The 25,759-nt window shown below is 40.5% G+C and overlaps 1 protein-coding gene across 2 annotated transcripts in view; it reads right to left on the bottom strand.

Moving 5' to 3' along the window:
- Positions 1 to 396: 396 nt before the first annotated feature.
- LOC130362296 (enoyl-[acyl-carrier-protein] reductase, mitochondrial-like) overlaps positions 397 to 25,759 on the bottom strand; it is a 90,260-nt gene continuing 64,897 nt past the window's right edge. Inside the window, exons 5-10 of one of the 2 annotated variants that reach the window (XM_056566524.1) lie at positions 23,025 to 23,127; positions 12,313 to 12,415; positions 12,137 to 12,210; positions 10,917 to 10,977; positions 7,637 to 7,709; positions 397 to 1,647 (exon numbers count right to left, since the gene is read on the bottom strand). In XM_056566524.1, coding sequence (XP_056422499.1) covers positions 1,484 to 1,647; positions 7,637 to 7,709; positions 10,917 to 10,977; positions 12,137 to 12,210; positions 12,313 to 12,415; positions 23,025 to 23,127 — 578 coding nt within the window. In that variant the 3' untranslated portion in view covers positions 397 to 1,483. The remainder of the gene's footprint in view (positions 1,648 to 7,636; positions 7,710 to 10,916; positions 10,978 to 12,136; positions 12,211 to 12,312; positions 12,416 to 23,024; positions 23,128 to 25,759) is intronic. The other variant, XM_056566523.1, reaches the window with a different exon arrangement.

Below are 25,759 nucleotides of genomic sequence, written 5' to 3'. Positions count from 1 at the left end.
GAGATTTATTGACCTCTTTGGGAGAGTTCTTAAGACATGAACTATGTCGTGTACAGTGGTCATTGTGCGTGGAGATAGAGAGGAAGTTCTAACTATGTTCTGTTTTGAATTCTCTGATCCCATTTTATCTCTATACTGGTGTCCCTTTTCACAGTTATACTTCCTGTAATGATAAGGAGGAGATTGCTGAAAGATTTTCTCTACAGGACAGGCTGCAGGCTTAGTGGTTAAATTGAGAACTGCAGAATAAAAATAATAATAATAATAATAATTATTATTATTATTTTTAATAAGGTCATTATTTAAACATTAGGTCACTTTCTGGTGAAACACTTTAAACCTCATACTTAAGATACAGTGCATTCAGAAAGTCTTCAGACCCTTTGACTTTTTCCACATTTTTGTTATGTTGCGGCCTTCTGCTGAAATAAGTATTAAAAATATAGTTTCCCCCATTATTCTGCATGCTATCCTTGCTATATACTCCTGCCATGTATACTTTAAATTTAGCTCTGTGGCCTCCCACTTCTCTTGATCATCTTTCAGATGTTTCTACACCTTGATAGGAGTCCATGAGCAGGAAAGAACTACCTATAGAGTTCAGAAACATGATTGTGCGGCGGTACAGACCTGGAGAGGGGTGAGAAAATATGTCTGCTGCACTAAAAGTCTCCGAGCACAGTGGCCTCCATAATTCATAAATGGAAGAAGTTTGAAACAATGAAGACTTTTTTGGAGCTGGTCGCCCTACCAATCTAAGTAAACAGGGGAGAAGGGCCTTGGTAAGGGAGATGAGTAAGAAAAAAATGGTAACTGTGGCTGAGCTCCAAAAATCATGTCTGTAGATGGGAGAAATTTCCAAAGGGTCAACCATCAGTGCAGCACCCTACCAATCTGTGCTTCATGGCACAGTAACCAGAACAAAGCTTCTTTTTAGTTTAACACATGAAAGCCTGCCTGGTGTTTGCAAGAGAACACCTAAAGGGCAAGAGCAAGAAAGATTTAAACTTTTTGATGTATTGGGTGCAGGTTGATGGGGAAAACCTTGACACTGTGTTTATATTTTATTTTAGCAAAAGGCCACAACATAAAATGTGCAAGTAAAAACTGCATTGTAATAATTGGTTTTAATACAGAGGAATTAAAGTTTAAAAAAAATTATAATAATGCAGGTTTCCAACTATATTGGTGCTCAAGTTTTGGTCTTCTTTACCCAAATCAACAATGAAATTTAATTTATTAAATACTTTTTTTAGATTTTTGAAAATATATATATTTGCATAAGAAGCAAGCATCAACACTGTAGTTTCATGTGAAGAATTCTGATAAGTAACATTGTGTCTTTCAAACTTCAAGATAAATAGACCTAAATGTTTTTATCAGATGATTCTCAATCCATTCGATGTCATGTCAGCACTGGAGCAATGGGTAAGAGATGCCTTTAACACTTTGTGCATAAATATATATTAAAGACACATCTGTATTACTTCATGATCATTACATGTTTGACACTATAGGGATCCATGCAGGCTTGTAGTGCTTTTTGATAGTCATGGAATGGTACTTCTGTGCATATGGGTTCCAGCAGCTGTCCTCTTCTTGCCATCTCTGATAATTCGGACAGCATCATGTTTAGTTTTGTTAGATCTACCAAAATAAAAAGTTATAATGGTATTATATAGGGGAGCGTTTTATAGGGGGTGTTCAATCTTCATGCAAGTAACATCCCTAACAAAGTGCATTTTTAGTCTTTAAAAGCTATAATTTTTTTTTTCAGAAAGCAGTGGTTTTGATAAGATATGAAAAGCGGTGTAGACATTTATTATACATTATTAAATTGGTCCGGACTAAAACATTTTTCCACCTTGCAAAACACTTTGCTAGTTTTGTCAGTGCCAAAGACCTTGAATTGAGATGGAAAGAACATCCATTATGGCTACTACATTCAAGCTCCTCTAGCTGCAGGCTTGAGGCCAGGAGGGAACACATGACCTGTGACTAGAGATGAGCGAAGTTACAGTGATTCAATTCGTCACGAAACTCACGGCTCGGCAGTTGCTGACTTTAGCCTGCATAAATTAGTTCAGCTTTACTGATGGGCTGGAAAAGGTGGATACAATCCTAGGATACTCTCTCCTAGGACTGTATCCACCCTTTCCAGCCCACCGGATCACCTGAAAGCTGAACTAATTTATGCAGGCTAAAGTCAGCAACTGCCGAGCCGAGAAGTTCATGACGAATCGAATCACTGTAACTTTGCTCATCTCTACCTTTGACAATTATTCTGGTGATTGATAAGGGACACAGGAGTTGGACTTCCAATTCACATTTATCACCTTTGAAGTGGATTGAGGAAAAATGCTTTGGACTGCAAAACACCTTAAAAAGGTAAAACTGAGCCTGCATTCTCAAACACGCATAATTTGGGGGGAAGGGGGGGGGTGTATAAAAAGTAAATATACCAACATTGCACTATTAAACCATGTGGAGTGTCATAGATAGCCCCCCAAGAAGTGAACACAGCCTAACTGTAGACTAAATATTGAAATACGAAAAAAAACAAACAATGGAGTTACTTAAAATCAATATACACAAATATAACTTTAGCATTCACTTTTGGAACCAGGCCCCAAAGTTGTGCCCATTAAGCGCACTAGAATCTCCTCAGACTCCTTATCTGTTCCTGAGGAGACCCCTGTGGCGGATGTTTCCGCAGATGTAGAATTGGAGAAAGGCAGGGCTTGGATGTAGAAATGATGGGGGAAGTACTATTTTGACTTGGGCAACATAGATTCCTTTTGTCTGCCCTCCGCAATACTATGAATATTGAGAAGGAGATACAGTCTTGCCCTCAGACTCCCAAACATCTCATCCTAAATTGAGCAAGAAAACATAAGGTCTTCACTGTGAACTTAAACCGAGAAGACATCATTATGGAGGAATGAGTGGATGTTAATAAGAGGTTCTCGGTTCCCAGAAAGTTTAGGAACAGACAATATGAAAAAAAACATGAGTATTTACTCAGACAATACAACAGCAATTTCTTTCACCAAGGACGGACAATACACCATCATCTTCAGAGTCTCACCAGAGAGATCTTTTCCTGGGCAGAGAAGACAGTCCTATCTATCACGGCAGTACACCTGAGAAGAATGGACAATGTCCAAGCAGACTTCTTAAGTGGAACGAGAGTAGACCCAGGGGAGAAGGACCTCCAAGAAGCAATGTTTAACATGATCGTCCAGAGTTGAGGTCTTCCTCACATAAGGGGACATTTATCAATGTTGCTAAGAGGTAGTATAGATTTTACCCCTGTTTGCTTGGTGTATTTTTTTACACTGTTTCTCAAAATTTACCAAAAAAGGTGCACAGACTAAATTCTGCACAATTATAGAAACCAGTGAGCTGCAGAGTGAGGTTTAAGCTTTGTGCTCTGGCATCTGACACATTTGTACGTGTTCTACTAGGTGATGTAGGTGTGTGCAAAAAAAAAGTAGGCTTTGCGCAAAAAAACACTTCTAAGGAAATTTAATTTGTGCAAATAATAAATGGAGCTCCACTGCAAAAAGTGGTGTACAGTGCACCAAACAGTAGACAACTTGAAAGATGTTCTACTGAAAATTGTGCAAAAAAAATTACAGGGACATTTAGAGCATTAAATTGGTGTAAAGCCAATGATTAATGCCCCCCATAGATCCTAGTGATAGGATCTTCTTCTCCTTGTGAAAGCAGCTGTTCTACATCAAGGTCCCCTATGGTTTCAGAGGTAAGTAGACTCCACTGCATGGATCCTGAGTGGGGGATCTTAAAGCAGAGGGGCCTTTCAGACCCTGTCACCTCCACTATCCAGTCAAAGAGTAAGCCCTCTACAGGGCTCTGATTATTCGAGGCCTTTGCATAGGTTTAATTCCTGGTTGCATTATAGGCCCTTTGATAATAGATAATCCTAGTATTCCTTTAGTCCTAGATGTCTTTCAGTAAGTACTGCAGAAGAGTCTTAGTTGTAGCACTATTAAAGGACAGGTGGCAGATCTATCAAGGGGTTTCTTAGGGGTGTCTCTAGCTGAGGACAAGCTAGTTAAAAGGGTGCCGGTATCAATAAACCAAGGTCTAGACCCTCTGTGCCCAGCTGGGATCTAAATATAGTGATATTTGATATAACAGTGTTCATTTGAGCCAGTTTCAGCAGAAATTAAATTCCCTTCATGGAAAGTATCCTTTTAATTGCAATTACACCAGTCCGAATTATTAGGGGAATTCAGGCCCTTTCTATTAGAGAGCCTTTTTAGGGTTACTAATCAGAAAGTAATTCCCAGACACCATGCAGAATTTTTTCCTAAGGTGTCTTTTTATTTTTATGGAAGTCCTGATTATTTTACCCTCTTTTTGTCAGAACCCGATGGATCAGGTCTTTCATACTTTCAATGTTGGGAGAATTTTTCTCAGGTACCATGAAGCAACGACTGGCTTGAGGTCAAATGAAAATAGTTTTGTTCAGTATAGGGGTAGGAATAGAGGCAAAAAAGCCTTGAAAGACAAAGTTGGTTGGTGGATTAAGTCAGCTATCATGTACACATACAAATCTAAAGATAAACATTTTCCTCTTTCATCCCTTAAGGAGGCAGGGTTTTTCCGTTTTTGCACTTTTGTTGTTTCCTCATCACCTTCTTAAAATCATAACGCTTTCAATTTTGCACTTACAGACCCATATGAGGGCTTTTTTTTTTTTTTTTTTTTTTTTTTTTTTTACGCCACCAATTGTACTTTATAATGACATCAATCATTTCACCACAAAATTTACAGAGAAACAAGAAAAAAAATATTTGTGGGGCAAAATTGGAAAAAAATGCAATTTTGTAACTTTTGGGGCTTCCGATTCTATGTAGTGCACTTTTCGGTAAAATGTCATCATATCTTTATTCTGTAGGTCCATACGGTTACAAAGATACCTAATTTAAATAATTTTATTTTGTTTCACTACTTAAAAAAAATTATAACTACATGCACCAAAATTTGTATGTGTACAATTGTCATATTCTGACCACTATAACTTTTTTATTTTTCCATATACAGGGATTAGAGATGAGCGAACTTACAGTAAATTCTATTTGTCACGAACTTCTCGGCTCGGCAGTTGATGACTTTTCCTGCATAAATTAGTTCAGCTTTCCGGTGATCCGGTGGGCTGGAAAAGGTGGATACAGTCCTAGGAGACTCTTTCCTAGGAATGTATCCACCTTTTCCAGCCCACCGGAGCACATGAAGGCTGAACTAATTTACGCAAGAAAAGCCATCAACTGCCGAGCCGAGAAGTTCGTGACGAATCGAATTTACTGTAAGTTCGCCCCTTCTCTAACAGGGATGTATGAGGGCTAATTTTTTGTGCCGTTATCTGAAGTTTTTATCGGTACAATTTTGATGGGACTTTTTGATCGCTTTTTATAAAAAAAAAATTTTTGGTATACAAAGTGACCAAAAATACGCAATTTTGGATTTTTTTTTGTGTATGCCATTGATCGTGCGGTTTAATTAATGTTATATTTTTATAGTTTAAACATACAACATATGTTTATTTTATTATGTTTACATATTTTTTATATGGAATTTGGGAATACGGGGGTGATTCAAACTTTTAATATAAAAGGGGTTAATCAGTGTTTTTTTATTTTTACTTTTTATTCAACTTTTTTTTTTACACCTTTAGTCCCCTTAGGGGACTTTTAGGAGGAATCAGTAGATTCCTCATACAGATCAATGTGGTTCCATAGAACCACATAGATCTGTGTGCTCTGCACCTCATTGATAAAGCCTGGTTCAGCCAGGCTCACCCTATCAATCACAGAGCCGGGACAGCGCAGCCAGAGAGGTGAGCAGTGGGGGGGGGGGGGGAATCCACCCCACTGGACCACCAGGGATGGTTTAAATGTCCCTCTAGATGCCTTATGTCGCCTATTAACGCTGGCCTTCAGCTACAAGAATCAGCTGAAGTAAGATTCAAAATGTGTGACCCATAATCCGGGACACAGAAAATGGGGATTTGATTCCAAAGCGCTTCTCCTCCGGTTAGTAAATGGTAAGTCACTTACCATTTACTAACCGGAGGAGAAGTGCTTTGGAATCAAATCCCCATTTTCTGTGTCCCGGATTATGGGTCACACATTTTGAATCTTACCTTGATACTGAGCGTTTAGGACACTCAGAGGGGATCCTGGAGCAGCTGACCTCACGTCCATTGAGTGATTCTACATGCCTGCATAGGTGTTGTGCCCTCAGCACAACGCCCTCTGGTAAGCCTTACACTTGGTTTCCTAAGGGGCTCACCTATTCTGACATATTACACTAGGAGCGCATCTCTTTCCTTTTTTTCATTCAAAGAATCAGCTGAGGGCTGCCCCGTATGGCGCATCAGGAGCCCGCACAATACACAGCTTGCCGTCTCACGGTTAAGCACATTCTACATGGGCATTCGCTTCATCATGGGCTAAGAAAGCAGGTGGACCTGCAGGGTAGCCATGTGGTCGAGCCTTCATACATTCATCCGTCAATCCAGAGTGGATGGACGTGCTGGCTGTGGACCCTCCATAGAGCTACTTATCTGGTATGGCTCCATCATGGTGCTGTCATGAAGGGGGTTTCAGGGAAGAAAATAAATTATTTCCTACCATAAATTCTGTTTGCACAAATTCTTCATGATAGCACCACCGTAACTCCCACCCTTTTAAAATTGATGTTGGGTTTGTTATATCTCCCATCCTAGTAGTAATTTCAAGAGCATTGTGGTGTGTAAAGGGAGGGGCCCCATTTAAGATTATCTGATTTCTGTCCCCACAGTGAGAGGGAGCATCCTCCATCATGGTATCGTTATTAAGGATTATTGGAAACTGAATTAACAGTAGGAAATAATTCCTTCTTTCTGTCAGAACAGGCTTATGGGCGCCTTATCTGAGAAGGGTTTCTGTTGCCCCAATCTATTGAGCAGTTATACAAGCTCCCCTCTTCACACCACTGGTCTCATCCTGAGCAGACAGTGTGATGTGATGTCACAGCTACGAGAGAGAAAAATCGAAGATCAGTGCAGTATGGCTAATAACATTTTATTAGTAAGTTGCTTTATTATACTACTTTGACACCATAAAAAAAGTTGTTTTCTTTGCTGGACAATCATTTTAAAGCTTTATTTGCATATCCATTTTATTTTCAACATATCTACCTGTCATCCTTTTAATGGGATGCTAAATGTTGTTATCCACATGTAATAAAACAACAAAAAAACTCTATTCACCTCTCCAAGTTGACACATTGTAAAAAGCTTCAGTGAGCCCACATCTCTTTATTCTTAGTGGCCAGCACGTGACTGCTGAGTGGCCTCACCAGTCATGTGCTGTATTACTGGAATCACCACTATTGGCATCATGGCTCCAATAGTATAGCATGTGACCACTGATGCACGGGAGCACTCACAAAGCTTCTACCTGGATCACTGTGGCATTAGAGAGGTGAGCAGACTCAGTCGCTTACTAATAATATACAGAAAATCCCTTTTAATAAAACTGACAAAAAAACTTTATTTAGCATTTTGTGCATTTCACGTCTGTATAAGCGTTACATTATGTACTAGTTTTTTGTGGGCACTTACCACACATGTGGTTTCTTTTCCATTGCGTCATCCAGAAGCCACATACTTTTATGTTCTTAAATATTAATGCTTTCTGAAATAAAAAAATTCTTGAATGTATTTTTTTTTCAAAAAGAAATATTCTATTCGGATTTTCCTGCTTTAAACATAAATGACATGTCAATACGATATGTTCTTAATGTCTGATCATCATTAGAACAGTCTATGACCCGACTAAGGCATTTAAATTTGGGCTAAATCATATACTTCTCGTATAAGCAGAGTTTTTAAGCATGATTTTTCGTGCTTAAAACACCCCGCTCGGCTTATACTCAAGTGAACTCTCCGCCTGTCAATCTTTCTCAGTGGTCTTCAACCTGCGGATCTCCAGATGTTGCAAAACTACAACTCCCAGCATTCCCTCGGCTGTCCGGGCATGCTGGGAGTTGTAGTTTTGAAACATCTGGAGGTCCGCAGGTTGAAGACCACTGCGGCCTTTGTCATCATTCAGACCCCCCTTTAGTTTTCTACTCCCCTCCCTCGGTGGGAAGGAAGGGTGAGCTGTTCCGGGCCATCTATGATGCAGGGACCGTCCGGTGGGGAGGGTTAGTCGTTCCAGGCTGTCCATCTTCACTGTCCGTGCGCATGAACGTCCCTGTGCGTCGACATCAAGGCAACGTCACTAGTCCGGGGCCGGCCCGGAGAAGAGGGCCTCCCGGTGAAGATGGTCAGCCCGGAACGACTAACCCTCCCCACCGGACGGTCCCTGCAGCATAGATGGCCTGAACCAGCTCACCCTTCCATCCCACCAAGGGGGGTCTGGATGATGATGAAGGCTGCATGGCTGTCCGGGCATACTGGGAATTGTAGTTTTGCAACATCTGGAGGTCCGCAGGTTGAAGACCACTGATGAAGGGATTGACAGGCAGTGATGATGAAGGGGGGGGAGGGATGATGACGAGAATGATGATGACGGGGGTGTTAATGACGGGGGTCAGGATGATGACATGGGGGGGATGATGTATTTCCCACCCTAGGCTTATAATCGAGTCAATAACTTTTCCTGGGTTTTTGGGGTGAAATTAGGGGCCTCGGCTTATATTCGGGTCGGCTTATACTCGAGTATATACGGTAACTAAGAGGAAAATATAATCCACTTAAAGAGGTAAAAGATAACTGGTACCCCAGGACCAAAATGATACAGAAAAAAACCATTGGTGCATAGAATTAAATATTTTTGTTGAAGAAAAAACACCAATTAGGCAAATGAAGATTATGAAAAATATTATTTTCTCATAAATAAAGTGCCCAACATACAAAAAAATATATAGATCTTAATATAATCCACATAACGTGGGGGATAAGGGAGATAGGGTACAGGTGAATGACTACACTTAGAGATCCTGCCTATCTAAGGTGGACTCTTCTAAACTAAGTGTGGATAGGGAATGGGAACAAAAGGTTGGATACTCAAAATGTAGGATAAGCTAACCTCTCTAACCAACGCGTTTCACCCGATAGTTAATAGGGCTCATCAGGGAACGAGAGGAGGCCAATGAGGTATCAAAAAACACAGTACAGATATTAGATAACACAAAAAGTAAACACATAGATGTTAGATGGCATAATTAGTTGGCACAACACAAATTAAAACAGTTAGTTGTCCAAAAAGGAGGATGTACACTGTCAATGCATCAGTCGCAATGGAGGGAAATCCCAGTAGATAGAGGGAACCCTGAAAGCAGGTGGACCTTATGCTATGGTACTGTAGTGCCCTCAATAGTGGACAACTAACTGTTGTAACTTGGTGGCTTATGTATCTTGGTTCTTGGACCTCCATCTTCAGTTCACTCTGTACCCATGAATTGGGGTGTTTGGTCCTAGGGTCTCCTGATTGTTGCCAGATCGGTATCAGTATCTGCATATGGTCATTCTTAAAGGTCTTACTACTTATGTGTGGATTATCCTTGTTTTCATAAAAAAAAAAAAAAACTGCTATAATCGGTTTGGAAATCACATTACCACACCTATATGTTATGGCTACTTTGTGCCTGAATATATAACTATGTTAATATGGATATTTACTATCTCCATGTGCATGTTATGTTCTCAATCCTGGACCAGACAGCCTTCTTCTCTTTTTGACTGACTAAACTATCTTTGACCCACTGACGCTACACCAATTCATCCTAACGTATCTGCTATATCTAACATGTTTTATTAATTTGTGTTGTGCCTACTAATTATGTCATCTAACATCTATGTGTTTACTTTTTGTGTTATCTAATATCTGTACTGTGTTTTTTGATACCTCATTGGCCTCCTCTCGTTCCCTGATGAGCCCTATTAACTATCGGGTGAAACGCGTTGGTTAGAGAGGTTAGCTTATCCTACATTTTGAGTATCCAACCTTTTGTTCCCATTCCCTATCCACACTTAGTTTAGAAGAGTCCACCTTAGATAGGCAGGATCTCTAAGTGTAGTCATTCACCTGTACCCTATCTCCCCTATCCCCCACGTTATGTGGATTATATTTAGATATATATATATATAATATAATATAATATATATATATTGGTGTTGGGCACTTTATTTCTGAGTAAATAATCGACATCGACAAAAATAAGATGAACATATGTTGCACTTAAAAAATGTTGCTGTGTTAGGGATGCCGGTGTGTGTCAGTGGATGGACTCTCTAAAAACATGGTGGCAAACAGTATCTGATCAATATGCCATTAAAGTCAAGACAACACTGTTCTGACTTCTGTCAAATTTAAGAACACTGCATCTCCGTCTACATCAAGGTTTGCACATGCAGGATTATCACTATACAAACCATGAAGTCATAAATACCTGACTATTATTCATTTATTATTATTGTTTTATAATTCTAATAAAAAATAATATTAATAATATTATTATTACTTTTTTTTATTATTTATTTATTTATTTGGCACCCTTAGTAGTAGTCTGATTACTTTATTAATACCTTTTTCTTGCATTGGATATCCATGTGCTTATTAGACTGTGGACAATACTGTTTGTTTTGTATGTGACAGCAAGAATTCTGCTAAATAGTTGAAAATACAGCTGTAAAATGGGAAATGTGATGGGGTCAATAAGATAATAAAGGCTGCTGGGTAATATCCTTCTAATTTATTGTTTCCCAACCAGTGTGCATCCAGCTGTAGCAAAACTACAGCATGCTGTCTGGGCATGCTGGGAGTTGTAGCTTTGCAACAGCTGAAGGCACGTTAGTTAAAAAACACTGTTCTGATGGATGTAAATACTGTACTCACAGCAGGTAAAGGAGTTGGTTTTCTTGACATTCCCCCATATGTTACCATGGTGCTCCCATCCCTATGGAAATACATATAATGAAGATGTTTAAGCATTTATTATAATAAGATGAATCTGGTTACCATGCACATTTAACCATATATTTTTTCTAGACCTAGCAATGTATTTCTCATTAATATCAGAATGTAACGAAAGTTAAATGATTTCCTTCTCTGAGAATATAATACATATTGAGGGGAATCTATCAATCTGTTAAACAGCTTTTTTGTCTAAACTTGTTGAAGGAAAGGTTTCAGGCTTCCTATGACCTGACTCCCAGAAGCAACTTTAGATTGGAGCTTTTACGTGTATCAGTGAACTTAAAAGGGTACTCCACTGGAAAACACTTCTTTTTTTTATCCACTGGTGCCAGAAAGTTAAACAGATTTGGAAAATACTTTTGTTAAAAAATCTTAATCCTTCCAGTACTTATGAGCTGCTGTATGCTCCAGAGGAAGTTCTTTTCTTTTAGAATTTCCTTTCTGTCTGACAACGGTGCTCTCTGCTGACATCTCTTTCCATGTCAGGAACTGTCCAGAGCAGGAGAGGTTTGCTATGGGGATTTGCTTCTACTCTGGACAGTTACTGACATGGACAGAAGTGTCAGCAGAGAGCACTGTGGTCAGACAGAAAGGAAATTCAAAAGGGAAAGAACTTCCTCTGTAGTATACAGCAGCTGATAAGTACTGGAAGGATTAATATTTTTTAATAGAAGTAATTTACAACTCTGTTTAAATTTCTGGCACCAGTTGATTTGAAAAATAAATGATTTCCAGCGGAGTACCCCTTTAACCATGAACCTATTTACTCTTTAGACATTGTACGATATGTGAATATTTAGTCATGAAAACTGTCTGTACATTGCAATGGACTGGGTGAGCCATCTAGGTAGAAATGCTATTGTAAAAAAAGTAAAAAAGAGAGTTCCAAATGCCAGAAAGAAACATTTGACTTTCTTAAGGCTGGAAGTGAGCACTTTACCAACTGGCAGGTCAATATTTCAAGTCTTATGTATCCTAGCATTGGTTACCAGACTTCTGGGATTTGTCCAGCTGTAAACTGTACAGCTACAGCCTGTGGTAGAGCCTACATTAATGGTCTATGGCAAGGCAGTGATCGGGTTAAGTGAGTTGTTTTCATAGGAAATGCACAATATATGATCAGGATTTCTGGAACCTACTTGAGGTGGCAGAAGAGATTTCCAGCACAGTTTCCTCCTATACAGTTGAAGGCAAGTTTGGGCCTCTCGACTACCTGTAAAAAGATATGAAAGCATCTTGGTACATCGTGCAATGCCTTTTGTATCGACAATTCATACAGTCACATCTGAATACTCGTTACAATGTTCAGAATTACCTTAAACAGATTTTCCATTTCTGGTTTTTCCAGCATATCCTCAGTTATAACATAGCTGGCTCCAAGGGCCAATAGTTTCTCCTTTAATTCGGCCACATTAGGTCTTAATAAATAGAAAGTTAAAAAGAACATTAAATGTAGCACCCAATGCTGATTCTATAGGTTAATGGGAAAGTAGAAATATGTTCTCAAACAACCACATTCTCGTCTACATGGCCCATTTCTTCAGTTAAACTAGAACAACATTCGGATACAGAGGCTTACTTCTGTCCATCCTATCAGAGCTGAATGATTATGTTTTTATCCATTTCCACATTCACATCGAAAGAATTATCACTTCCTTGCCATATAGTCCTAAGAAAGGCTCTATGGGAGTGGTAGTTACAGTACGTGCTAAGTAACAGAGTTAATAAGTTTGAAAAAAGACAAGTTAAAGTCCAAACTATAATCCTAGAATGTCGACTTGGAGGATGACAAAAATCTATATATATAGGGGGAGGGCCAATGTTCTTAAACTCATGTGGAAGAATCCTTTCCAAATCCAACTATGCCAATCTGAATGATTCTCTTGATCGAGTCATCTCAAGTAACCTTTTGTAGTACATTGACCAATCATAACATTAAGACTGGTTAATATTGTATCCTGTAGGGCTACCTTGTGCCACAAAACCAGACATGGACTCCACAAGTTCTTTGCAGTTGTCCTGCGGTATGTGGCAACAAGATGTTAGCAGCAGATCTTTTAGGGGAGGGTCTCACGCTGTGGATGCATCGACGCAAGTCACAAGAGTGAGCTCCCTGTTTCAGCCGGGCACACACAAAACTGCCCAGTTGCAGCAGGGAGCTCACTCGTTTGACTTAAATCGGCGCATCCACAGTATGAAATATGCTGCGGATGTGTTCTGTTTAACCCTACCCTTAAAGGGGTTTTCCTACGAAGCAAATCAGTTGTGTACTACATGTATAGTACACAAATATAGTGGTTTTAGGTGTAATGAACTACATCCCTATATTGTTCTTCTAACCCCCCCCCATGTATGTTGTCAGTTCCTGGTTTCTTCTCTGACCTGTGACCCAGCTGTTGCCATGAGCGCACACTTTCTCACAATGCCCCTTGCTTGCATACACAGTAGAGACTAACAAGCAATATGCCACACTGCTAAAACTGCTCAGTAATGGTTTGAAGAAAAAGAGTTAAAGGTGTTGACATGGCCTCCAAATTCTCCAGATCTCAGTCCAAACAAGCGTTTGCAGTATATGCTGGAAAAACATATCTGCTCTATCTAGGCCAATGCTGCAACTAGGATTAACGAGCAGCTTCTCGTTCCCTGTTGATCAGCCAACCCTTTTAGGCCATGTTCACCCATTGATTTCAATGGGATTCTGCTGCACTGTGCACACGGCAGAATTTACGTGACAGATGTTTCTAGACATGTCTATTCTTTCTGCGGATTCTGCAAGGGAACGCATTGCCATCTATGAGAGCAATCCTAGCGCTGGCATCACTATACTGTTGGTGGAATGTCTGCACGGACATTCCACTGTCTGAACATAGCCTTACTGCTGGGTGCTGACTATTTAAACTGCTACAATTATGTACGATTTTGGTGTCTCCACCTAAAAGCTGGTTGCTATCAAATCTCTGTGTAAACAGTCTCCAAACACTATTGATGCAGTATTGTTTGTGGTCGAGTTAGTGAGTCATATTGATTTTCTAACTTGCATTTTAAGTAAAGTATTAAATGTGAAGTTTTAAAAAAGGTTCACAAAGCTATCTGTTGGATATTTGAATATTACTGTATTTAAGTACTGAGCTTGGTTTTGTTACTGTATCTTACATTTTATAAAAATCTGTTAATATTCCTTACAACTAAAATTATTCTGTTACCATTTTGATGAAGTAGGCGTGGTTGTGGTACATTTTTTTTTTCAAAGAATAATTAGCTCTATTATGTAACTACTGACTGCATATAGAGTGGGTAGCAAAAGTCTTTAAATTCTTACAGAACATCCCCTCGGTAATATCCATATACACAGAACATAGAGAAAGGGCTTTCTTAAAAGGGGTACTCCGGCGCTTAGACATCCCGCTGCTGGGGACCCCCCGTGATCTTGCACGCTGCACCCTGTATAAAATCAGTCCCCTGGGACCCCCACAATCAGGCATCTTATTCCCTAACTTTTGGATAGGGGATAAAATGTCTAAGCGCCAGAGTACCCCTTTAACCAGACAACCTACTGAATTGTTTTGTGCAAGATGATAATTCACATATAATATAAATATATCACAACTAGCGTTGCTTTTTCTGTGGTATGAGTGCTTCATATTGAGCATACCTGTACTGTATTTTTATGGCCTGCTGCCTAGGTAATTGTAATCTATAACATTTGGCTCCTATTAGAGCATTCTGAACACGTATTATCTTGTTGCTTGTAACCCTCATACAAACTAAAACCAGCATTATATTGGATTTACACAACATAGATTAACTGTATGTCATAAGCACAAACCTTCTAATAGTTCTGTCAATAAATCAATCTGCTCAAGTATTGGTGCCTTAGAAAAACTGAGAGTGAAGTGTTTGGCACAAAGAAGAGTTCCAGTGTCGGACACTAGAGGGCAGCATTGCACAGCATCAGATTAAGCAGATATATTTATTTTCCGGTTTCTTTTGTGTCTCTGACTTTTGTCAATATGAACATTACACTTGAACATAATTGAAAAATCACAAAATAGTCAAGACTAGAATCATTCTATGATTTATTGATGACTTGTCTTCCAGTTATTCACAAGGCAACTTTCTGTTCTTTTTATCTTTTTTACTTACCAATGTCTTGTACTGTAGATTAAAGCTACCTACATAGGGAGTTTAGAAAGGGCAGAGATTATGACTTTATCTTGTTGATGACTTAGAGGGGTTTTGCCATAGACACTTGATCCTTTATCCACATAATAGGGTGATTTATGTATGATCACAGGGGGTCCAACCACTGAAACCCCCGGCAAGTTCAAGGACGCTGGAAACAGTGGTCTTAATCGAGTGCTAGTTAGTACAGTGCATGGCCATCTCTGGCACTACCTTTGATAATGAATGGAGTGGTGGTTGAGTCTGCACACAGCCCCTCCATTTGTTTAGTAGTCCCATAGCTTGGACCCCTATTTATTATATACTCCTGTGGATATGCAATAAATGTTCACTGTGGCAAAACCTCTTGAAATACTATTATTTCCAAATGAAGCAGCACTAGCTTTTCAATGCAGAACTGACATTTCCATTTATTACAGCTCAGCATGTATGCTGGAAAAGAACATGTTAAATGTGTTTGTAGCCTTCCACTACCATAGGCCTCTACCTTAATACTACATGTCACTGTACTCTATGGTTCCATCCCACAGATTGCAGTAAATTATAAATATGTCATTTTTTAACATTGTTGTTTACCACAGGCATATAATAAACATAAGTGTTATGAGCTTTTTGTTTTCTTATGAGGATGTATTTTTTTAATGGATGGCATTATAGTCTATAGGTGATCGATGCCACTGTTAGACACATATATTCTGTGGTGACATAATAAAAGGCTTTTAATCATTGTCCTAAAGGCATACAAGGAGAGTGCCACGGTATTCTTCTATTAGCTGGCATATGCTGAAGCCATGGAGATTGGGGCCTGACACTGCAAGCACTCATACCAAGAGTGATGTTTTATGAATTTATGGTAGTGCTGCTTCATTACGTTTTGTGACTGTTAGGCATTTAGTCACACTCTCTGATTTAAAGTACACATGACGTTTGCAAAAACTGTTTATATAATGTAGATACTACTTTTATATGTATATTTGTAATATACATTGGTTAAAAAATGCTGTCCCTCAGCTATTGCCTGTGTGTCTCTATGAGGACACCAAATACAGGAAGTGAGGGCAGGACAAGCAGGGATCTGTGTATGCTCCTGGCTTGTCAATCATCCTGATGTGTGAGCAGGGGACATGTCATAGAGCCTCACTGTACAGAGCCCTGCTTGTCTTCAGTGTACAGAGTCCTGCTTGTCCTCAGTGTACAGAGCCCTGCTTGTCCTCAGTGTACAGAGCCCTGTTTGTCCTCAGTGTACAGAGCCCTGCTTGTCCTCAGTGTACAGAGCCCTGCTTGTCCTCAGTGTACAGAGTCCTGCTTGTCCTCAGTGTACAGAGTCCTGCTTGTCTTCAGTGCACAGAGCCCTGCTTGTCCTCACTGCACAGAGCCCTACTTGTCCTCAGTGTACAGAGCCCTGCTTGTCCTTAGTGTACAGAGCCCTGGTTGCCCTCAATATTCTCAAAAACAATTCTATGTTTCAGGGAGAAGTAGCAAAAAAGCAGATAGGCACAGGTATCTGGGTAGAAAGCCTCTGGCAACCTGATTCAAAATATGTAATGTCATACAAAAGGGAAATAGTGTGTCTATGGTTTCATATATGTATATATTATTGTCAGCAATTGAAATGTTCATAAGCTTTAAAATGTCAGTATCAGTACTATCAGAGTTAAGTGTTAGTACAAAGGTACAAATGACCCCTTTACAACAAACTGTTACAATAACAGTTACTTTCTTCTTGACCTTGAGTATGTAAGGACATTCGTACAAATGCCACACGAACTCTTACCACTGTTTACATCCCTGTGAAGGACATTATGACCAGTGCCCCAGGAACTATTTTGTTTGTTTTAACCAAGGCCCAATAGGCCATCTCGACACCATCTGCCCTCTAGGACGTTACGCTGAGGACGGCTTTTCTCTTGAGGGGAAGTTTGTGGTGACCCAGTACAGAATCATGTGTTCTTCTGTACTCCTGCCCATCCTGTGTGGCAGATGCTGCTTCAATGTCATCTTGGGCCCACTCTCCTCAGAACTCTCTTTAATTCACAGTATTATACAAAGCTTTGCACTGGTTAATGTATTGGTATTTTCTATGCACTTGTTACTTTAAGAAATCTTACACACAATAGAGATTTCAACCTGCTTTTGTGGTTAGAGCTACCTCCCCTTTTGTATTGCTTCACTTTAAAAAATCTGTTGTCATGAACCTTGTTGTTAGGGGAGTATGCAAAGGTGAACCAAGTGACTTATCTCTCTAAATTGCTCCCATATATAGTGAGGTCTCTCTCTCTCTTTCTGTGGTACAGTTTGGTGAAGTGTGAAGTCTGTTTGTGAGGTGAACTGAAGGAGGCCTGAGGCCTAGTCCAGCAACCACGCATCTACAAGTTAACCCCAGTACCCAGATGAAAGTCAAAGCCTTGCGGTAAGCCCTAAAGTCCGAGGATTAATTCAAGTCAAGTCCAAGTCACTAAAGTCTAGCGTGGGCTGAATAAAAGTCAAGTCAGTCATATACAGCGTAGAAGATAAGGCGAGTGGCATGGCACTGCTATAACTGGTGAACTCGATGTGGTATAGGTGGATGGATGTGAATGAGGGTGGTGGTGCTCTGGTCAAAACTGAGGCACAGTTGAAATAATGGAATGAAGACAAAGGATCAGACCGGCAGACTCACTACGTTTCTCTTCTTCTTTATTTGCGTCAGCAAAGCATAGACAAATACTCACAAACTTGGGGGGTCAGGACGTGCAGTGGGGGGACAAACTGGCAACAGACTCCGTTTCGCACGGACCACCGTGCTTCCTCCGGCCATACTAACTTTCTAGTGAAAGTGGATTATATACAGGTAACCAACCCAACCCACCTGGTCAGCTGACAGGACGTGTGTGACGTGTGTTCTGACGCGGCCAGGTGGGTGGAAAGTAAATCTCAAAAACAAGCTGTCAGTTCTGTGCGATCATTTAACCCTAGGACTCCCGCGGCTCCCGACTTGATGATCCAAAGCGTCTCCTTTCGGAGCAGCTTCGCATCCATTCCTTCACTCCCGGTGAACGTAACTCTTTCCAACCCTAGAAACCGCAGGCATTGAGGGTTATTCTCATGTGATTCTCTTACATGTGCTTGTAACCTAGATGCGCCAGGGCGACCCGTGCGAATGGAGTAAAAATGCTCGCTGATTCGGGTACATAACTGGCGACTGGTTTGGCCTATGTAAAAGAAGTCACAAGGGCACAGAATGGCATATATGACATTTTTTGTTTTACAGGTAGTTAAATCATTAATTATATGCTGTACTGGACCTATTCTGATGTTTTTTGTTTCATAACATTGACCACAAAAATTACAGTTCCTACATTTAAAATTCCCCTTAGGAGCGAGGTCTTGCAACCAGGTGCGATTTTTATCATCCTTAACCTGCTTCTTGTTTTTAATGTGTTCTCCTATTGTCTTATTTCTCTTGTAAGCGAACCTAGGTCTCTTCAAGGCTACTGTTCGCAGGTCTTCATCTGCTTCTAAAAGAAACCAATTACGTCTTATAGCCCTCTCTATCGTTTGATTCATGGGAGAATTCTGAAAAACAAAAGTGAATCTCTGATTCTCTTCTGTTCGGCCTGTTTTCTTTCTTCTGTTACAATTAGTTAACAAATTACTTCTGTCTAACTTGTCAGCCTTTTTTCTACCTTCCTCTATAATCTTTTTAGGATAAGCCCTGTCCTTTAATCTTGCTACTAAATCATCTGCCTGTTGCATATATACCTCGGGCTTGCTGTTATTCCTTTTTAACCGGACAAATTGCCCGTAAGGTATCCCTTTTTTAGTAGACACCCTATGTGAGCTATGGAAATGTAAGATCATATTTTTTGCTACAGTTTTACGATAGCCTTCTGTGTTGATGTGATTACCTTCTGCTATCAACTTAATGTCTAGGAATTCTAGTTCTCTGCCCCCAAACTGGCTGGTGAACTGCATGTTCACTGTGTTAACATTTAAATAATTAGTGAAGTCTTGAAACTGTTCCGGTGTGCCTGACCATGCTACCAAAATATCGTCTACATATCTATGATAACTCTTCAAAAATTTTAAGAAAGGGTTATTAATAGTGTAGACGTGGTCATTTTCAAAAACTGACAAAAAAAATATTGGCATAAATACAGGAGACAGGGGTACCCATCGGGGTCCCTGTCTCCTGCATATACCACTGTACACCCACCAGGAAGGTGTTGTTAGATAGGACGAAAAGTAGACCATCACTAATGAAGTCTATAACATCCTCAGAAACCTGGAGGGTCTGTAAAAAGACCCTTACAGCCTGCACACCCGCACTATGTGGAATGCGGGTGTACAGGCTGACAACATCGACTGACCCCAAGCTGTAACCCTCCTCCCATGACACATCTCCCATCAACTGTAGCAGATTCCCTGTATCCTTGACATAGGCAGGGTTCAACTTCTGTAAGGGGCTTAACATCCAATCCAAATATTGGGAAAGGTGCTCGGTCACCTAGCCGATCCCAGCCACAATGGGCCTGGCAGGGGGTCGGCTCAGTGACTTGTGCACCTTTGGCAGATGATACCACCGAGCTGGTTTTGGTGCATCAGGTACCAACTTGTCTGCTACTTTTCCAGATATCAAACCCTTAAACACATATTTTTGCAGTAAAGCTTTCAAATTCTCCAGGATTTTGTGGGTTGGGTCGGCCGGCAATGGGGTATACGTGGTCTGGTCGTTGAGTTGTCTGAGGGCCTCAGCATTATAATCATCAGCACTTTGAACCACCACACAACCCCCCTTATCGGCCTTCACAATTACCACATCTTTTCTGGATTTCAAAACTCTGAGCGCTTCCATTTCTGCGGGGGTCAAATTGCTGGCAGGCTCAGGGTACAGGATGGCTTTCACATCGCGTATTACCGCTTTTGTAAAGGAATCCAGACTACTACCGTGTAATATAGGGGGGGGAAATTTTGATTTTTTACCCTTACCAAAAAACATAGCCTTATCACTGGAATCAAGGGGGTTGGTAACCAGCTCATCCTCGAACCCTGTGGCCAGTAAAATAAACCCACTGTCGCTCATCCTCCGAAAAATCAGACGATAGAAAACCTGTAGAATAAACAGTAATAGGGATTTCTCCTAATCTTGACTGCTGCTCATGTGGGGGTTTATTGCTGAAAAATTTAAACAGACTGATCTCCCTGACTGCTTTTGCCAAATCTATCTCAAACATCGTCTCGTTGAATTTCTCTGTCAAGCCGTAGTTAAGTCCCTTCGCTAAAAGGGATGTGGTCGCGTCATCCAGGGGGGTGTCCGTAAGGTTAATGATGTTGGACGTTAATCCTTGATCTCCCGGTCTCTGCTCTCCTCCTTTTCTGTTCCTGGACTACAGGCTTCGATGTGCTGTCGCTTTTTTCTTCTCCCTCTCCGAACACTCCGTCTCCTAAAGGGTGTTGTCCATCTTTGTTAGGGGCTTGTTCAGACTGCACCTGGCCAGTGGTTTCAGTATGCGTTTTTGCAGGAACATTTTTTGTTCTTGATACATGAGTTGGAGCATATGAAGTAATATTTCTATAAGATTTATATTTCCCTTTCACATTCATGGGTTTATTCTGCCATGTAAAGACCATTTCATTATCATAGTCCTTTTTATCGTGCAAGAACTTATCGCGCTTCTTGAGTTTGGTGTCTTCTTGCATTGGCAACAACTTATCCTTGAGCTTGTCAAAGAATCCAGACGCTTGTTCCTTTTGGGCTCTATTCACATAAGCCAATTTGGTCTTTTGTAAGTCCTCCATGATCTTATCATGCTCAATTCTATTGCGAGTGAGCACTATTTGCAAAAGCCTTTGCGCGTGATCATGGTGGGCTTGCATCCAGGCTTTCTTGAAGACTTCATCTTCCTGGAATACTGCAGGTTGTTTATAAAGCCGCAATCCTCTTGGCACTCTTTCACTTTGGGAATAAGCTTGTAGCGAATGAACAGTCCAGAAAGAAGCAATTTCTTTTTCTGATAACAGCGTAATGATTTAATTACATGTAAAACAAAAAATGTCGTATATGCCATTCTGTGTCCTTGTGACTTCTTTTACATAGGCCAAACCAGTCGCCAGTTATGTACCCGAATCAGGGAGCATTTTTACTCCATTCGCACGGGTCGCCCTGGCGTATCTAGGTTACAAGCACATGTAAGAGAATCACATGAGAATAACCCTCAATGCCTGCGGTTTCTAGGGTTGGAAAGAGTTACGTTCACCGGGAGTGAACGAATGGATGCGAAGCTGCTCCGAAAGGAGACGCTTTGGATCATCAAGTCGGGAGCCGCGGGAGTCCTAGGGTTAAATGATCGCACAGAACTGACAGCTTGTTTTTGAGATTTATTTTCCACCCACCTGGCCGCGTCAGAACACACGTCACACACGTCCTGTCAGCTGACCAGGTGGGTTGGGTTGGTTACCTGTATATAATCCACTTTCACTAGAAAGTTAGTATGGCCGGAGGAAGCATGGTGGTCCGTGCGAAACGGAGTCTGTTGCCAGTTTGTCCCCCCACTGCACGTCCTGACCCCCCAAGTTTGTGAGTATTTGTCTATGCTTTGCTGACGCAAATAAAGAAGAAGAGAAACGTGGTGAGTCTGCCGGTCTGATCCTTTGTCTTCATTCCAGTTATATACAGCACAATCAACTATGAGTCTCAGCAAGCCGGTAAGCTTCCCAAGGTTCACCCTGCATCTCCTTTATGCTAACCTGAGCTGTAACAGATTGTACCATCTTTCCAACCTCAGTAAAGCAAGCCAGTTATCTGTAACCTTGCTGGTCTACCTCGGGTGGTGTATAGGCAACCACGCCCTAGCATCACGAAACAGTTTACACATTACCCTCACTGACACCACAAAAGAACCCTGCTTGTCCTCTGTTCACAGATGACTGCTTGTCCTCAGTGTATAGAGCCCTGCTTGTCCTCAGTGCACAGAGCCCTGCTTGTCCTCAGTGCACAGAGCCCTGCTTGTCCTCAGTTCACAGAACCCTGCTTGGCCTCAGTTCACAGAACCCTGCTTGGCCTCACTGCACAGATCCCTGCTTGTCCTCAGTGCACAGAGCCCTGCTTGTCCTCGGTGTACAGAGCCCCGCTTGTCCTTAGTGTAAAGAACCCTGCTTGTCCTCACTGCACAGAACCCTGCTTGTCCTCAGTATACAGAGCCCTGCTTGTCCTCAGTGTACAGAGCCCTGCTTGTCCTCACTGCACAGAGCCCTGCTTGTCCTCAGTGTACAGAGCCCTGCTTGTCCTCAGTGCACAGAGCCCTGCTTGTCCTCAGTGTACAGAGCCCTGCTTGTCCTCAGTGCACAGAGCCCTGCTTGTCCTCAGTGCACAGAGCCCTGCTTGTCCTCAGTGTACAAATTTCATTTATATAATGTTATCTACATTGTTCAAAACGTGGACATCATAGCTTCATGTTTCTTCTATCTATCTCTTATTTATCTATCTCATATCTATCTATAAATCTATCTATTTATCTAAGATAGGAGAACCGCACTCCAAGCAAGATGGTGGATGGGTGCAGGCTGTTGAAGGCCTGGGTCAGAGGTCCTTCATTAGCTGAGTAAAAAGGAATCCAGCCGCACTCTGGTATCAGGTGAATTGTGAATTGTAACCACTATTAATTCACCTGATACCGGGGTGCGGCTGGATTCCTTTTTACTTCTTGATTTATCTATCTATCTACAATCTATTTATACCAATGAGACTTTTTTTTCTTCTCAGGAGCTTCTGATATCATCAGTTTTATGGAGCTCAGCTATTCCTATGAAAATATGGCAGTAATTGTTAGTGAGATATGGAAATATGTAGGATGTGTAATCTCTTACCTGTCTCGGATTACATTAATAGTATTCACCCCCATCGCTGCGCAAATCTGAATAACAGCTTGTCCTACAGCACTGTTGGCACCATTTTGAATTACAGTGTCTCCTGGTGGGGTTGAAAGTGCAGTTGTTAAAGAAAAAAATGTAATCCCTTCATGTTATTATTTTTATTTATTACTATTATTATTATTATTATTAATAATACAAATTATTATTATTATAGAAAGTCTAATAATTTGACACTTTGTTTCCAGCATATAATTGTAATATAATGCCGAAGGCCATAAGCAGATGGCAGGGTGGAAACAATTGGTTAGGAAAGTTCTCAGATATAGTTCTACATTTACTTTGTATATATACTTTCCTATACCATTCTCACAATAACAAATCATTTATAACCCCCATGTATTGGGGCTGGTTTAGGGTATGTTCACAGATGACATATTTTGGCGCACATTTTCTGCAGCTGATTTTCCTACCCATTAAAGTCAATAGAGTTTCCAAAGTATGCCGCTACACGCCAGCCTCTCAGACACACCTGTGCCACGGACCCGCCGGCACCGCCCCGGCTTCCAAATGAATATCCAACCAAAGAAAATTGATGTCCAGCTCAAGGTGATCCGATAAAACTTAGCCATATACACATTCGTTTTTTCCTGTGCGGGTATGCTTAACTCCAGGTTGAAAGTTGGGGAAACATTTTAGAGTGTTGTTCACACAAGGAGTTTTGTTTTTGTTTGAGTTTTGTTGTTTTGATTGAGTCCTAAAGGATGGACTGTTTTAAGTACAAACATCCAAAATGCTTCCCTATTCATTAATAACCTTTTTCTATCCCCTCCTTGGGGTTTTTTATTCACGTAACTTCGAGAAAATCTGTGTTTCCATCATGCACTTCTTTAAAGTGTTGAGCCAGGGCAGAAACGCCCACCTTGAAACCTTTCGTATCCGAAATGTGCCTTCTAATGTGTACCTTCAGTTCTTTGCTAGTGGATCCCACATATTGTAAACTGCATTGTGTGTAATAAGCTAAGTAACCTATGTATGTAGAGCAGCAATTAATATAATTTTTTATGTCGTAAGTCTGATCGGTGGTGTACAATGTGAACTCCCCTGTTTTCACCATGTACTTACATGTTCAGCATCTGGTGTGTCCACATCCTATATTCCCTATGTATTTCAACCAGGGTACGTTTTTTCACTCAACCAGGTTGCTATTCTTTTTGCTGCTGTACAGAATGTGTGATAATATCGATCCCAATGACGGACCTCTTCTAGGTACGATATTCACACCAGATGCAACTGTTTCTCTTAATGTGGTATCCACTTGCAAAACTGGTAAATATTAGAATACAATTTGTTTTATTGCTGCAAATTGAGCACTATATGCCGTTACAAATGCTGACTTCCTCCTTCCACTATCCCTAGTTATTATTGCACTTTTTTTTGCTATTATTAACGTTCTTGCTACCTTCAGCTATATTGTTCCTACCTTTATCATTTATCCTACTCACAGCCCTATCCAAATTCTTTTTAGTATACCCCCTTTCCCTTAATCTATCATTAAGGTGTCTTGCCTCTGTTGCAAAGGTGTCTTCTAATATACAATTCCTCTTTAATCTGCAAAATTCCCCATACGGGATAACATGTTTTGGATGACATGATGTGGCCATATGGATAGAATTGGTAGAGACGTGTAATACTTGTAATAATTGTATTATCCTGTGTAGATAGCATTATTTCTAAAGAATTAATGTTTTTTGAGTTAAAGCGTGACGTGTCTCGTGTAACAAATTATGTATCTTCAATAAAGGCAAAGTTTTATCGGATCACCTTGAGCTGGATATCAATTTTCTTTCATTAAAGTGAATAGGTAGCAAAATCTGCTGCAAAAAATACACAGCAAACTGCACAGAAGATTGCACGTGTGAACATACCCTTAAAGAATTTTATCAGTATTTTTAGTTATGCACTTATAAATACATATTTAGATATTTACCTTGAGAATTGTTTCCATTTGTAGGTGATAACCAAAGCAATTCACTGGCTCTAAAAATAATGTTCCTGGCAGCACTGATGTCATCCGTAACATTTTTTATTTTGGATATAGCATTTATAATAATACTCAATTTATGTATTAGGCTAAGTTTCCACTTGTTTTTTTTATTTTTTTTCTGGCAGTTTTTGGATATCTGCCACTGCAGTTTTTGAGCCAAAGCCAGAAATGTATTCAAAAGGAATAGGACATATAAAGGAAGAACTTATACTTCTCCTCCCTTATGGATCCACTTCTGACTTTAGCTTAAAAACTGCAGTGGAAGATATCCAAAAACTGCCAGAAAAAAAAAAAAAAAGTGGAAACTTACCCTTACTCTATATGTTACACATCCAGACCTTTCATCTGGTGTAGGATGCCATTGTGGCACTTGTACTCTGCTGCAGGCTTCCCCCATTGTATGCATTTTATGCTGGGCCCGTAGTAACAGACCACAAGCGCAGGATCTGCTCCCCCAGCATAAATGCAGAACTACATTTGGGGTTGAGCATTTCCTGCCATTTGTAACTACTTTTTTTTCTTGTTTAGATATGATTTATGTAAGAGCTCATTAGATAAGGGTTAGACAAAGAATCTGAAGGAGTCATCTGTTCCATAGAGGGAGGTCTGTGACTCTACCATATGCCATGTACAAATTCTCCCTGTGCAATAGACAGGTGAATATGAATGTGACAGCTGTAAGTGT

The sequence above is a fragment of the Hyla sarda genome, chromosome 3 (genome assembly GCF_029499605.1).
Source record: "Hyla sarda isolate aHylSar1 chromosome 3, aHylSar1.hap1, whole genome shotgun sequence".
Lineage (NCBI taxonomy): Eukaryota > Metazoa > Chordata > Amphibia > Anura > Hylidae > Hyla > Hyla sarda.
Note: the sequence above shows the minus strand (reverse complement) of the source record. Positions and strands in the feature narration are given on the sequence as shown.